A 17,186-nucleotide genomic window follows, 5' to 3' on the forward strand; every position below is an offset into this window, starting at 1 on the left:
CATAGACGGTACGCAGCACTTTCCTTTTGAAAACTCCAAGTGCACGTTGATACTCCACGAGCATCGTCCAGATCGTCCGTCTTGCGGTGTCCAAAGCATGGTTCCCTGCCACGATGCGTTTCCGAATTTCTCTGCTGGTATCATTTTCCGCAGTCACCAGTGAGCCCAAGTACACGAATTCTTTGACCACCTCGATTTTGTCACCACCGATAAAAACTCGTTGTGAGTGGCTCACGTTGTCATCTCTAGAACCTCTTCCTATCAAGCACTTCATCTTTGACGTGTTGATGACTGTCCAAATCGATTAGTTACGCTCTTCAGTCTGATGTAGGCTTCCTCCATCTTTTCAAAGTTACGTGCCATAATATCTTTGTCATCGGCGAAACTAAATAACTGGACGGAGGAAATCTAGTAGGTAGTAGTGGGCTTACCACCAACACGCTGAAAAAACGAGGTTTAAATCATGAATCAGATTTCAGAAAACTTGATTCACTACACAAGCGAAATCAAGAGAGCCACTACTCAATCGGAAACCAGAAAGTCCCCGAACTTCTTGGTTTGAAAGATAAAACTGCTCTACTCCAACACGGTTTCATCGGCGTTACCGATACTTGAAGTCTGTCATATAATCAACACGAATCATACAGTAAACTAGAGATCAGATGGTGACTGTTTATCTTCACAGTATGTAACATTTTTACTTTTTTTTAAAATAGGTATTCAAAACGACAGTTAATTATTAGTTCCGACTAAAAAAACTATTTAAATTTGATTGATCAGTTTATTCGAAAACTCGTGTTCGTGCATTAGCTGCCATAGCTGGCATCAATCGATTATGTCGTATGCGGCTTTGAAGTCGATGAATAGATGATGTGTAGGTACATTGTATTCGCGTTATTTCTGCAATATCTGACGTACGGCGAACACCTGGTCTGTGGGAGAGCGTCCGCCCATGAGTTCATGATGGGGCAAACTACACCTTCCATCCACTTCTGTGGAAGAACCTCATCGTCCCAAACTTTGGTAATTACGCTCCAGCCAGTGCCTCACCACCGTGTGATAGCTCTTCTGGCAGTTGGTCAACCCCAGGGGCTTTGTTGTTTTTCAGCCGGCCGGATTTACTGGAGATCCAGAGTCGGAAAACGTATGTCCTGAACGCGTAATCCCAGGTTCAATACCATGCCGCCATCGTTGTCTGCCACATCACCATTCAGGTGCTCTCCATAGTGCTGCTACATGGATCACCTCCCATTCGTTCGTAAGAAGGTTCCTTACGTGTACGGTTAAGCTTCTCATAAAACTTTCGTGCGTTATTAGCGTGATACTGTTCGATCTTCCTGCTGGCCCTTTTTCCTCTGGAAAATCGAGTTTTGTCTGTTCTGCGCCTGTTTGTATCACGTCTCGTGCACTCGTACAGTGCACGTTGATGATGCTGTAGTTGAAGTAACGGCCTTTCATCCCCCAAGTGGCACATCCATCCTAGAGAGCAGGAGGTTGAGGGTTAGAGTCTTTTCAAGACACGTGGATTCTTTTTCGCAAATTTCATATAAATTTTTCCATTTCGAAACATGTACTGGGCATATGCACAGCCAAGATATTTAACAATAAAAAAAGATTTTCGTACGGCCGAGTTGCCGAATATTAGACAATTAATTGCTTCTATAAAATGATTTTTTTTAACTAACATATGTAGTTTTCCGGTACACTTAGTGTGAAAGGCAAAACATACAAAAATGAAATTACAAAATAAATCGTCTTTCATATTTTTGCTTGTGGTAATTCATCGTAGCTATTGGAGCGGTGTGATGAAGAACAAAAACAGTAACTCTATATCAATCTTATTCTTCTTCTTCTTCAATGGTTCTACATTCCAACTGGAACTATTCTATTAGCATTTCCTTAGTTATTAATTGAAAGCTTTTCTATGCCCGCCATTGCATGAGTATGTATCTTGTGTGGCAAGTACAATGCATACACTATGCCCAGGGTGTCGAGAATGTTTTCAACCCGAAAACATCCTAGACCGGACCGAGAAAAATCTATGTCAATACAAGATTTGGATCCTGTGCATGTAAATGCATATTCAGAAAATGCAAATCAATTACCTATTTCGGTTATTCCGGCTAACTACGGACGTGGGGAAAATGTGATGCGTTGAACAAATCAGTCTATACTAAGCTATTAGTCATGACACCAACCTATATCATTTCCGTCCCAACTTTTGAAATTATTAGCCAATCAATTGAATATATTGGTACAATGCGTTGAGCTGAGTGAGAAAATGAGAAAATAGTGTTTAGGGATGTGTTTAAAATAAAAACTAAGTAACTAAAAAGCATAAATCGTTTTAAATTTGCTGTAGATGTTTCCGTAATTGGCATCATGCGTCGATAATAAAGTCACTTTGGTGAACGGTAATAAGTATCGATATGTGACCCATATATGCACAACCTACAACCAATTCGTTTGTTCGTTCACTCTTGTATGTTATCACCACCCTTGTCGCGGAGGCTCTGATTCTCTGAGCGGTAAATCCGACCAGCCGCTGCTATGCAGTTGTCTGACATCACAGGCAACACTATTCCGACCTGCTGCCGCAAACTAGCTGGCCGAGTATTCAATCGGCTGGTTAACCAGCGACCGAGCGGCTCAGATTCAATATAAATATAAGTAAATTTCCTAACGAAAGCTTATTGCTAGTCTTCCGTCGTCGCGATTTTCCGCAGTTCCGCGCATTTCCACACGCGTACAGTGGCTGTCGAGTAGTTCGTGAACGGGCATCCTGGGCGATTCTCTGGTGTACAAGATTGCGCAGATATTTTCGAAAAACCGTATTGGAGTGATTTGTTCTGTTTAAAAAAAATATACAAATCTGCCAGATAAAGTGCATTGAGCAACGGAAAGCTGTGTAATGTGTACGTATTGTTGAAGTTGTAATAAAAATTTTATGATCGGTGTTCACAATGATTTATCAAGTTTGGAAGATCTTAGTCGAATAATTAAAAACAGAAAGCAGGAATTGACAAGTACATTCAATACCTTCGTTCGTAAATAGTTTGATTTTGTATGCCAATAAATTCCACACGTGTTTCTACAATGTGATTCCTGGAGAACCAATTATCGCGCTTACGTGCAATTACACAAAAATGCCAGTTACGGCAAATCGTGAGAAAAGGGTGATTGAGTAATTAGGTGATGCACCACCCCGTACCGACATTCGTACAAAGCATTATCTATTTAAATTGATTGTCGATTGCAAGTCAACTGATCAATTACAGACGTGATTTTCATACAAACAAAAAGTAACTACGGATATTGTAAAGCTTCATGGCTCAACCTATGATGGTGTACTCCAGAGAGTACAGATTACAAAACTGCTAACTATGGCATAATCAATTTTGAAATTTTGAAACACATCGTTTTATAACTTAATTGGTACACTGTGCAGTTTGGTGTTCATTTTAAAATGATCAATAGTAGATTTTTTAAATTCTTGTGTTCAGTAAAAGTTTTTTTTTGTAAATATTATAGCACTGAACTAAGTGTCATAAGGTATGAAGCATTGATTTTAGTGTTATAATGGAAATCCAACAGTGGAATATCACATACTCAATCTCATTCGGTTCAATTAGCCTAATTAGGTGGTTGAGGAATGTGTTCAATATGTTATCGAAAGAAATATTTTGGGAATAAGGATTTTTAGTTTTCCAGAAGCATGCTTTACTAATACTTAATATAGTTTTTCGAGCGGTCCAAGATGGCTCTGTATTTCAGAAACGGTTGATTATCGATATTGTTCTGTTCATTAACTTGATTGTTTAACAACAAGGTAAATCGTTGCCCAGCTAGAATTTGTTTAAGATCTCGTTTTTTAACCCTTTTATGCAATTCTCATTCAACGTACTATTCGAACTGAAGATTTTTTTTTTCTAAATTTGCTGCATTAGTGACTATTTTAAAGGAATTGAAAATTAATTTCGGAAAATAGGAGAATTTGAGGCCAGTTCCATACTACCAAAATGTAATGGCAATGTTTGTTTTTTTTTCACATATATTTATACATTAATGAAATCATCCATAGGCTTTTGTTTCAAATCAGAAAGTTCCGCATCAACCGTGTAACTAAATTCTGTCGACCGCAATTTAGTTCACTCGAACTCAGTTTTGCTTTCTGCAGCTCTCCAAAATCTGCAAGTCACGCTGTCAACTAAATTGAAAACTGGTATTTTTGTGGAAATACGTTTTTATTTATTTATTATCAGACTAAGGCCGGAGTGGCCTGTGCTGCACATAAAAGTCTTCTCCATTCAGCTCGGTCCATGGCTGCACTTCGCCAACCACGCAGTCTGCGGAGGGTCCGCAAATCGTCCACCACCTGATCGATCCACCTTGCCCGCTGTGCACCTCGCCTTCTTGTTCCCGTCAGATCGTTTTCGAGAACCATTTTCACCGGATTACTGTCCGACATTCTGGCTACGTGCCCGGCCCACCGCAGTCTTCCGATTTTCGCGGTGTGAAAATACGTTTGTTAGCTGAATTTCATATGCTAATTGATTAATTTTACCAACGATAATTTACCTTGACATTCATTTATTTAGCTTACTACACCTTACACGCTTTTCACCTTGACATAAATCTCACTGAAAAAGCTTTTGGTAAAAGCACATATTTTTCAAATCAGTATCGGTCTTATCCGTAATTCTAATAAGGTCTGACAGGTAGTCTTCGATCTGAAACATCAATTTTATTATCATCGGTGAATGTGGTATTGTGAAAAGATGGTGCTAATGGGTCATGTGGATGGTCAAGAGGCTAATGTACGTTGTCTAAATGCTAGATGTTAAGTGTCTTTTGAAAGAGCAGTGAATCCTTTACCCAGTCATTTAAAGTAGTTGATACAGATTATCACTCCCTTGATCCAGTTGTATCCCTCTGATCCATTGTCACCTACGCAACAAAACATAATACAAAATTTGAGCTCAAACCATTGTTTAGAGGTGTCTCTAACCAGGCATGTTTTAAAAATTCTCATCCCGATGAAGCGCATTGGGTCCGACGCTGGCTTGCTTCTAACTTTCGTGTCTTCTCTGTCGAATTATATTAATACAAATGAATAATTACAATAATATTTATTTAGTAGAACACCTTCGCTTTTCGGTTATTGACCACAATCGAAGGTGGGATTGCCTCATTGACATCCATATATACGCCCCTAACTCCAGTAAAAACGTGGTCCAAGCCTAGATTTGCTGGGAACCTTTCACGAATCATGCGTGTCACCTTTCCATATTTATTAACAACCCGTAGCAAATCGTCATCGGAAATTTCCGGCGGGAGGTCGAAAACTCGGACGTAACGAATATTTTCACCCGCTGCCATCATACACACTTCCACTGTCTTTCCATTAGCGTAGCTGAGCTTTCTTGGCTCGGCATTCTTCCGTAGCGATTCAACCATTGCTTCTTCTGATTTATATAGGTATTTGATACAAATACAAAAATCTTGTAAACGGCTTCTATAAGCGAAACATCACATGCCACTGCTTTGATAAATTCAGCTATTTCGATCCACGACGGTCTTTGTGAATCAATAGTAAAACAGAATTTAACCGTATTAATTATCGCATCACTCATATTGATTTTTTTCCTTCTCGAAAGCAGTGCAAAACCCAAATCAGTGCGCACTGATGTAGAACAAAGATATCAGGAGAACAATAACACTGCAAAACTGATAATCCACAATAGTCCGACAGAGCGCTTCTGCAGCCGCATGCGTCGTATACGACTGATGTATCCATCCAACCATTTGTGCCAATTTGAAATATTCTGTGAATATTTAGGAGCACATGTTTGTTATTCTCATAACTGAAACAGATTTTACGACCATGATTGTAATGAATGATTTGTTTCTCGGCCTTATCGGTTTTCATTTGTTATTTTCGCTTGTTTTTTTAGCACTTAGGTATTTCAAACACATTCATAGCATGTTTTGTTATCAATATTACGGCTCCTAGCAAGGGGCAACCAATTCTATACTTTCGATAGTATCCAGAAATACCAACAACGAAAAAATACGTCATATGTATCTATGGTAGATTGATCGAAGAGCCCTGGTTGAGGAAGCATGAAACATAACGGCACACAGTCAATACATCCTACCCAATTTTAGGCAACACAATCTTTGGGGCTCCCGTTTTGTTTTTATGGTATTTGAAATAACAATTTATTTGGTAATTGTCAATTGTTATACTGAAAACCGTGAGAGGATTAAAGATCACCCGACAATGTTTCCTTGACCTAAAATATGGGGTAACCTGTAGGCTTCCGTTATGACAATAAATAAATAACAAATAAATTTTTACTGAGGTGTAGTTTGAGCAAACTTCGTTTCTTTTACACTAGCACAGTAATAAATTTACGCATACAACACTTCAGTAAAATAGTATTAACTTTGCCGCATAAACTCGAATCTTCTCGTGGCTTTCAGCAAAACATTCTGTATTCTACAATAACTATAGTATCATAGTTCACATGGTATATGGACATCAACAAAAGTGAGGATCATTAGTGCGACTCTCGTTGTTACTAGAGACCGAGTATACCTCTGTATCTCCACGATCGTCTCAGGATAGGATGTTGTATAGTAGAAAGGGATATATTATATAGATTCACTTTAGTAAGTGATCGACTTCAAAGCCGCAGTATGATACAATCGATCGGGACCAGCTATGGCAGCTAATGCACGAACATGGACTTCCGAATAAATTGATACGGTTGATCAAGTTTTAGGGGCATTCTCGAGTTCCTTTTGAAACGCGTGGAGGGTTACGGCAAGGTGGCAATGGTTTTTCGTGTCTGCTATTCAACATCGCATGGAAGGGGGTAATACGAATGCCAGGGATCGACACGAGTGGTAGATTTTCACGAAGTCAGTCCAGTTGGTTAATTGGTTTCGTCGATGACATTGCTATTATGGCACGTATCTCTGAGAAGATGGAGGTAGCCTACATCAGACTGATAAGCGAGGCTAACCGGTTTGCACTAGTCATCAACACGTGGAAGACGAAGTATGTACATAATAGGAAGAGGTTCAAGAGAAGACAATGTGAGCCACCCACCACGAGTTTGTATCGATGGTGACGAAAACGTGGTTGTCGTAGAAATTCGGAGATGCATCGTGGCTGGAAACTACATACTTTGGACTCCACAAGACGGGTTCCGATCGAATAGAGTTCGCCGCCGTACCAAGATGACTATCTACAAAACGCCCATTAGACCGGTAGTCCTCTACGGACACGAGACCTGGAGTTTTCGAAAGGAAAGTACTGCGTATCATCTATGGTGGGGTGCAGATGGCGGACAGTACGTGAAGAGGCGAATGAATTACTGTGGCACGTAGCCAGAATAACGGATAGTAATCCGAGAAAAATGGTTCTCGACAAAGATCCGACGGGCACAAGAAACTGTTCAAACTTGTTCATCACATCTACTGCGAAACTACTTTTGTAAACAAGAGCTTCTCACGTCGCTGGTGGGTTAAAATGTGCTTACCCACGCAATCCAGCGCAATTTAACGAAAGAAGAGGGTTCGCTGCTTTCTTCAGTGGTGTTGGATTGCGTGGGGGGGTCAAATTAGCCCACCAGCAACGTGAGAAGCTCTTGTTTACAAAAGTAGTTTCGCAGTAGATGTGATGAACAAATTTGAACAGTTTCTTGTACCCGTCGGATCTTTGTCGAGAACCATTTTTCTCGGATTACTATCCGTCAGGGATGTTATCGATCATTTAGTAATTCGCGTTCGATCATTTAGTAGTTTGTCAATAACTCATTCTAGAAGCTGAATTTCAAAATGTGTTGTATGGTGGACTTCTAGTGCGAAGGTTTTTCTGCAACTCTGCTTCATGGTTCGTTATTTGAATTCCACTAGTAACGGAGTTATAACTATAGTTTCAGTAACTTAGACTAAATGATGACAAAATTCCAATCATTTAGTTTAAGTTAATGTAACTATATAGCGCTATAACTCCGTTATTAGTTGAATTCTAACAACGAACCATTAGGCAGAGTTGTAGAAAAACCTTCGCACTAGAAGACCACCATACAACACATTTTGAAATTCAGCTTCTGTAATGAGTTATTGACAAACTACTAAATGATCGAATGCGAATTCCTAAATGATCGATAACATCCTTGCTATCCGTTATTCTGGCTACGTGCCACAGCCCACCGCAGTCTGCAGATTTTCGCGGTGTGAACAACAGCTGATGCAACTCGTAATTCATTCGCCTCTTCCACGTACTGTCCGCCATCTGCACCCCACCATAGATGGTACGCAGTACTTTCCTTTTGAAAACTCCAGGTCTCGTGTCCGTAGAGGACTACCGGTCTAATGGGCGTTTTGTAGCAGTTTCGCTGTTTTGAAATGTGATTGACGGAAACCCCAAGTAACCATTAGCACCAAATTTCACCTTTTCGGCAATATAAAGCTATATAAGCCAGTATTAAGCATGTTTGCACTGTGACAGCGTTATAGTCTCAGGTTTGGAATTTTTAAATGCTTACGGTTACCTGGAAAATCTACTGCAGTGGCTGTATGTCGCAAGTTCTGGACTCAAGCATGGTTTTGATGACCCAGGATATCCCAAAGCCATCTGAACATGTCCCTTGATATTCAGGAATGTATTATGGATATGGTTGAATACATATCCAAGCTTGAAGCGACGAAAAAAGCTAGAGTATTGGCTGTAGATCGCAAGTTCTGAGCTCAAGGTCGGTTTGGATAACCCAGGATATCCTAAAACCAACTTACAATGTCTCCTGGTCTTCTGTGTTATGGATCTGTTTGAATGCATATCCAAGCTTATAGTGACCAGAAAACCTAGTGTTGTGGCTGTAGATCGCAAGTTCTGAACTCAAAGACGGTTTAGATGATCCCAAACCCATCTTACCATATCTCAAGGTCTTCTACACTATGTTATGGACATGGTTGAATCCATATTCAAGCTTCTAGTGGCGAAAAAACCAGTGTCGTGGCTGTAGACCGCAAGATCTGAACTCATAGACAGGATATCCCAAAACCATCTTATCATGTCTCTTGGTCTTCACGAATATGTTATGAACATATTTGAATACATACTCAAGCTAGAGTCGTGGTTGAAGATCGCAAGGTCTGGACTTAAGAACGGTTTCATGATCATTAGGAATATAATATGGATATGGATGTATACATATCCAAGCTTGGAGTGACGAAAAAACTCGCATGGTAACTTTTTTTTTCAGACACATGGTAACTTGTAGATCGCAAGTTCTGGACTCAAGGACAATTTGGATGATTTAGTGCATCCCGAAAAATATTTTTCAACTTGTTTGGTCATTTCTCCATTCTAAATCACGATAACAAATGGAACATATTAAATTCACTAGGTAATACCGCTTAGAAAAATTTGGGCCTGAAAGGGTTAAGCTAGAACAAATTTTATTGAAAATCTTGTGTGAGCTTTTGAATTGATATACATTGGCTCACTACTGCCATCTACTCAACTGATTGCGGACGTAACTAAATAGCAACTGTCAAACGCAGCCAATACGTCAGACAGTCGAATTTGATCGACAAAACACAACAATGATCGTTCCGCCATCTCCAAACGATTGCCTATTGCGTTTTTAATGTTCATAACATTACATTACACATCAAATCAATCAATGACTGTGGATGTTTACACACGTATCGGGCATCAGCCTAAATATCTGTTAACTGTTGTCCAAGTTGAACCTGTGCGCTGAAATTTAATCGATTGCGGCGTGACAGCGTGATGACGAAGCGTCGTCACACCGTTTGTTCGGTGCAAACTTATTTTATACATGTAAGCAGAGGCTCTCTAAGAGGCGGCCTAACATTTCAAAATAATAGTTTTTGTAACGTATTTTCCACCAGGAATTTTTCGGAAAAATTCTTTAGTAATTTCTCCGGAAATTGCTCCAGGAATGTATCCGCAAATCCTTCCAGTACTTCTTCCGAAAATTTCCCAAAGAATGCATTAGGAACTTCCACCAAAAAATTCCCTTAAAAATTCAAACCGATATTCTCACATAAATTACTCTAAATGTTCCTATAGGAGTTCTTCCATATAAGGGAACCGTTCCGTTTTCCATCTTACTGAACATATATTCATGTCATTGCGAAACAAAGAAATGCGACACCAATTTCGTCGCTTTCTTTTGCTAACATGCGTGCTCACTGCTTAAAAAAATCACAAAAATAAGAAACAAATTAGATTCTTTTTCATTGCTTTGTTTTTCTTGGGATGAATATCGCAGCTGTGAGATGAAGTCTAAAGTAACCTTGTTTTCCCTGGAGTTGTTCCGTAAAATTCTAGCACAAATTAATTTGTAATTTCCTCCAGGAAGCTTTCCACAGTTCTTCTTGTTAAGATTTTGCATTTTCCGCCAATAAATGTTTTATACATATTAAAAAAATCACGTGATTGGCTCGATTAGTGGCATGTGCTGTTGTATGGAATTGAACGATAAGTTTTACATGTGCTAAGAACTAGTGTCATTCAAAAACTGCAGCATTACATTGTGCTAAATTATGATGCTAGATTTGAAGCTGTGCCACGGTATTGAAAAGTGTAAAACTACTCAAGCACCCCAATTCATCGTTCATTCTATTTATGAAAGAAGAAAATGAATGTATTGCTTGGCTAACACAACACCGGTTTTCAGTGTCTGGTACATGACCCGACTGTGCGTGAATGAATCTGGTTTTTCCTAACGGTGAAGATGTAACTTAGCTATTCCGGTTTAGTTTAGAAAGCAAATCTTACTAGTTACTTCATCTGAAGAAAGTCATCAACAAACTTGTTCCTGTTTTTGGACTTCATGTGTCGAAGCAAATAAAAAGAACACTTTTCAGATGCTGATATTTGTTTTTATAAATCTCAAAACTATTATCGCTGGAACAACTGGAACGACTCATTCACCGTGTCATACACGTAAATGCAGTGAAACGAAAGAGCGAGATAAGAAAAGTCTGTTCAATTGTTAACGACAAATAATCACAGCTCACGATTGTGGCCTCTCACCATCACCCAGAGACACAATCACCACCATATTTTTTTAGAATTATAGGTCAGATTTGTCCAGTCAGTCTCAATGGTGGCCTGGCACCAGTCAGTTCGACTCTACCATCGAGGTTACCAATAGATACTGCTGGCAGTAGATACCGATTCCGATAACCATTCTATTATTCCAGTCCAACGATATAAGACTGCCGTTTATCATGAAACGAGCCGGCCGTTGTGCGACTCGTGTCTAAGTCTTCCAATCTGGCACAGCCAAACGAAAACCGTTCTGTTAATTGTGACAGGAAACAGATTATGTTAATGCAAATTAATAATCGTGATTTCTTATGCAATGTTACCTTTTTCTCGCATCCGCAAGTTGTTGACTCTATTGATGGTAACGGCGCGACGCGCAACATGTTGAGCAGCCACTATTTACATGGGAGCATAAGACTTCGCATATCGACAAACGACAACACGCGCGAGCTACTTGCGAGCCGCTTCTCAGAGGATGAACGAACGATGCAGTGGATTATGTGAAAACGGCAGAGGCGTGTGCAGTCATGTTTTGATTCTGCTCGGCGCTTAAAAAAATCGAAATGTTTATTGTACCGATTCATCTGACATTTGGATTGAAGTTATAAAATTTATTTTGGATTTCTGATTCCAAAGAAGTGTGCTAAAATAAAAATTGTTTTATTGTTAGCGCATTAGCATATTCTCTCTCACTTTTCTATTTGCTTTTCCTATGTTGTTATTTAAATACTAAAACAAACTTTTCATCGGTACTCGGAGATCCAAAGTTTTACAATGGCAGACAAAACAATTAGTCCACCCGGTTCTTATAAGTTATAACTCCTTAGCCTAGCGGTAAGAAGCGCGGCTACAAAGCAAGACCATGCTGAGGGTGGCTGGGTTCTATTCCCGGTTTTGGATTGGAAATTATCTCGATTTCTCTGGGCATAAAAGTATCATCGCTATAGCCTCATGATACGAATGCAAAAAAGGTTCCTTGGCTTAGAAACCTTGCAGTTAATAACTGTGGAAGTGCTAAATGAAAACTTAGCTGCGAGTCGTCAATGTCCTAGTGGGGGATGTAATGCCAATTAGAAGAAGGTTATTAACTTTTCAAACAAACACATCCACAGCTTTCAGTTTGAAATTAGCGACATCATATATTGAGCGCCATCGTGACAAATGGTTGCACCCAACACATTTGACACAAGTACGATCTAGACTTTTCGGGAATGTTTGTTTCCGCAAAAATATGCTCAACTATGGTATTAATCGATAAAAAAAAACCTTCAAGAAAAACCACTTTTCTGAGTTTTGCGTTGAAATGCAGTTGTAGAGAGTTGAAATTAAACATATGAATTGAGTTGAACTTTGCCGAGATGGCCATACACCAAGTAGACCATACAGTACGTAACAATAAAGGAAAACCCTCACTTCGGCATACCTCTGCAAAATATCTACATGAATAAATTTCTTTCAGCTGTTTACTATTTTTAACCCCACTTTAAAATCCACTCCGTTACCATATGAGTGTTCACGATAAGTTGTGGCACCTGATGCAATTTGAAACAAGCGCTACTATAGTGACAAAATTAATCGATTCTCCATTGGCATGTAAGCCCCTTGAAGTACGTCTGTTGGAAACAAAACAAGCTTGTCTTTTTTCGACCCATCATCGCGTCTTTTATTAATCAATCTCATCCCACCTGAACGTACTTATCCACACATTGTTTAATATGCATCCATCCAATTTCTCATGAGATCTTCCTCTTTCTTTCATTTCAGGTAAAACGAGACGATCAGAAAATCATAAGCTCGTAAACTGACTGTATGCATTTACTCATCTGTGCTCACGAAAGGTGGTCCACCAGTGTGTAATATCCTCGCTGAATCGCAAAAGAACATCAAATCATTTACAATCCGTCCGTTAAAAATCATAATCGTGTTGATTTGTTTGTTTTTCCCGCCCCAAAAACGATTCACGTGACAATTTCATCGGCTGTTCATAAAATACCTTTTTGTGTTGCATAAATCGATTTTCATCACTAGCATCCACAATGAAAACAATGGAGATCGAAATTCAGAATCACATTTCGCGCCTGGGCAAATTCACTGTCACGAAAAGTGAAAATGATCGCCTTCTGGATGAAGCGTGCACTATGGCAAGTATTTGAAAAATGATCTTTTATTGGATCTGCGGTGGCGGTTAATCTGGTTACAGTTGTGGTGACGGTTACTTTACTTAGAGCTGGTGGTTTCGTAGCATCTATCTGGATAATCACATAATGAGAAATACTTATATGTGTTATATGTAGTATATGAAAAGTACAGCAATATTTATTCTGGATAGTAATGGAAAGTTATGAAATTTATATCTGTGATGGTAATCAGATCGTTTTGTTTTGCAAATCTGATTAAATTGTTGTAATCTTAAATGCTGTATGTGATATGTGGCGGACCATCATCAACATCATCAATTTATTCTATCATATTTGAATATAGGCTATCCATAGTGAAAAACCGAAATTAAACTGAGTTAATCTAAAGCATAGTATATTGGTTGTTATAAACTATAATTTACCGGGTGTAATAGTTCTCGCTTACCTTTAAGGTGTGCTATATATTGGTAATGTGATTAGATTATGCAATATGTAATTCTTTTTCACACAACCTTGCATAATAGCTACATATTTATATATTAAAATCAAAACTTTCCTATTCCATAGATTCACGCTACTTAACCATTTCATAAGAGGCTGGCTCTTCAGAGAAATTTTTGCATTCATGCATAAATGTTGACTTGTCGTCGATGTATGAAAGGAAATGGAATGGGAGGAGTTAATCCATTTCGCACTGTATTAATATTTAATTTCCACTAAATTATCATTTTTGCATCGACTATTTGGCTTATGTTCAGGGTGGTACTAGAGTATTTATGGGATTTAATACTTTGAATAATCCATGTTTGGTCGTGATAGGTAGCATCAAAAAAGAAAGTAAAAATATGCCGGCTTTTTCATCAATAATAATGAATTCATTGATACCTGAGGATATACGATGGAGACGCGTGGTCGCTTATTAACGTCGCTTGACTAAAATACGAATTAAATTTCTGAACACCTTTGTTAAACTCGCTTGCATGAAAAAAGTTGAATACATAGCTTCTTTTCTCATGATAATGTCAGTGGCCGGCGTTTAGAGGCTTGATACAGGCAGATTAAAAATTAAAAAATCGCATTTCTTGAATGTTTGTTCCATAGTATCTACTTTTGGTGTCTGGCTGGCTGTGCTTACTTATTCAGAAAAGATATTAACAGCCATGTCTCCAGTTGGCCTTGCGAGCAAAGGCGTAGGATTACCAATCCAGAGATTACGAGTTCGATTCTCGGTCTGGCCTAGGATGTTTTCGGGTGGGAAACATTTTCGACTCGCTGGGCATAGTGTATCCATTGTACTTGCCACACAATATAGATATTCATGCAATTGGCGGCATAGAAAAGATTTCAATATTGAAAGACAAGTCAACTTCCAGTTGGAATGTAGAGCCATAGAAAATGAGTATTTCGATTATTCTTTATTGCTTTTTTCCATTTTTGCCTTACTTGTACACTAAGTATACGTCAAGGTATAACCTAACTTAAGATATAACTCTCGGAGACCTATAGTGTTGTATATGTATCAATCGACTCAGCCCGGTGAATTGAGGTGATGGTATGTAAGTGTGTACATATACAAAAATGTAAGACGCACTTTTGGTACTTAGCATTTTTCGATTGGCTTGCAACAAATTCATTCGACACGAAACCCTTTCTAAATTTTTGTCAATTGGACATTGCGTTTCGGAGTTATTCTCAAAACAATGCATGATGGGCCACGCCGGGAAATTAGGAGGAATAAAATATTTTCACCTTGAAGATGCTTCAGTGTCTTCAGCAAAGTCAAAGCTTATCATTTAAGCTTTATTTTGAAGTTTCTTGGCTACATTTTGAGATAAAATTTAAACTTCTATATTTATAATTTTAGCATTGTACGTTATTCTAGACAGTTGTTCCTTATTTAATATGAGGCACTTTGCTTAAGAAACCATTGTTGTACGTCATTTGTATAATTTGTTATAATAATTTAAAAAAATAATATTAGGGTGACCCTGAAACATCAATATTTTGATTGTAACTTTTCTAGTTTAATTTTTATCGAAGTGACGTTTTCTACAGAGTTTTAGAGCATAACAAAAATGCACGATTTGGTTACACAACCGAGTGAAAACATTGGTGGATTGCAGAGATATCATTGTTTTTCTTGAAAAAAATCTGCCATTTTCAAATGCCTGTAGTTTTGAATGGGGGAAAAAGGGGGGATCGATTTATCCCTGGGTTAGACAGAGGAAGGGCTAAGAATTGCTTTGCATATTTTAAAACTGGGGATTTTGATTTTTTTTTTTTTTTAATAGCTTTTTGTTAGTCCCTAAAGTGTTGTAAAACCGAAAATTCCGCTCAATTCACAAAAAAAAAACAAAATGTTTGTGCTTTTTGCTCTAAAACTTTCTAGAAGGCTTCATTTCGATAAAAATTAAAACCAAAAAGCTACAATCATAATATTGATTTTTTGGGTCACCTTAACATTATTTTTTGAAATTATCACAAATGATACAAATGACGTACAATAATGGTTTCTTCAGCAAAGTGCCTCAAAATTAAATAAGGAACGAATTTCTAGAACATCGTACAATGCTAAAATTAGAAATATAGAAGTTAAAAATTTTATCTCAAAATGTTGTGGGACGACCCTCTTGCAACAAACTTCAAAATAAAGATTGAATAATAAGCTTTAACTTTGCTGAAGACACTTTGTTCCTAAAATATCATCTTCAAGGAGAAAATATGTTTTTCCTCCTAATTTCCCACCGTGCAATGTTTTTCCTCAAAATTAAAAAATCAAAATTAAATCTCTCTAGTGTATGGAAATTTGCATTGCTTACGGAAATTTCATATTGATTTATCGCTTTAACCATGATTTCATTATTGGCATTCATTTTCATTTATTTGGCCTACATCAAAACAGAAAACTCACTGATTTAACAATTTGATGCCACAATACACCAAAACCTAGAGGAAAATTCGTGAACTAAGATTTCTTTTTGCCACGATTTATGTAAATTGCCCTGCTATGTGAATATTGAGTATGGCTGGTCACCCTAGTCATGTCCAGGTTGCATTAATTTTTTTTAAACGATCATGGAAGCTCTACCAATTTATAATGCTGATGGATCTCTCTTTCCAACGTTAACTCTTGGAACGCCAGTAAATAAATCACTGAGACCTAGATCTGGTGGTAGAGGTGTACGCTGTCGTATCACGTCACCGCCGCCGACAGTTTTTGGCGTTGCGTTGCCGCTGACATTTTTCATCAAAGCATCACGGTTGAAAACCTGACAAACCACTGAGCCATACTTTTTCAGGCCGGTTCTAATTTGTAGGAGTTTACATCTGTGAAAATTCCCGTCGAAATTCAAAAGAATTTATCGCAAAAATACCAATGAATGTCCCGTGGGAATTACGAAGAATTTTCCGTGCAAGTATTTCATGACGATATTTAGAAAAAATCCCGTGGAAATTTCGAGGAACTTTCGAAAAATCGCTTTTTTTTTTGTAAATTCCGAAGTATTTTCCGAAAACATTCTGAAGAACTTCCCAAGAAAATTCATGTCCTAGTAACATTTTGGTATAAAACTGGTTTATCACACTCGTGAAGACTTAAAATGTTATAAAACTTAAAATGTTACTTGGGTGCGCAGTTTGAGAGGAAACTTCTAAGCATTTTTCGAGGATTTTCCGAGAAGCTTCCGAAAAATTTCTGAAGAAATTCCGAAGCGTTTTCGGAAGAAATTCAGGAAAAAAGTAGAATTTCCCGACGATATTCCGAAGAATTTTCGGAGTCTATTCCGATGAACTTTCCGAGGAATTTGCTGAGAAGTTTGCGAGGAAACTAATAGATTTCCAAGAAAATGAATAAGGAATTTCCGAGGGAGTTCCAAAGAACTTTGCGAGGAAATTCAGAATAATATTTCAAGGAAATCTGAAAAAACATTCGAGAACATCACGAAGAATTT

General features: G+C 38.2%; 1 protein-coding gene across 4 annotated transcripts in view; it reads left to right on the plus strand.

The window, feature by feature from the left end:
- The window catches only part of LOC134211876 (arylalkylamine N-acetyltransferase 1), a 105,598-nt gene that overhangs the window by 70,798 nt on the left and 17,614 nt on the right, over positions 1-17,186 (plus strand). Inside the window, exons 1-2 of one of the 4 annotated variants that reach the window (XM_062689233.1) lie at positions 2,629-2,915; positions 12,863-13,239. The exons of 1 other annotated variant lie outside the window; for it this stretch is intronic. In XM_062689233.1, the coding sequence (XP_062545217.1) occupies positions 13,135-13,239 (105 nt within the window). In that variant the 5' untranslated portion in view covers positions 2,629-2,915; positions 12,863-13,134. Of the gene's footprint in view, positions 1-2,628; positions 2,916-12,862; positions 13,240-17,186 lie in introns of those variants that run through there. 2 more of the 4 variants (XM_062689234.1, XM_062689236.1) reach the window with 2 other exon arrangements.

Source organism: Armigeres subalbatus, chromosome 2, assembly GCF_024139115.2.
Source record: "Armigeres subalbatus isolate Guangzhou_Male chromosome 2, GZ_Asu_2, whole genome shotgun sequence".
NCBI classification, from domain to species: Eukaryota; Metazoa; Arthropoda; class Insecta; order Diptera; family Culicidae; genus Armigeres; species Armigeres subalbatus.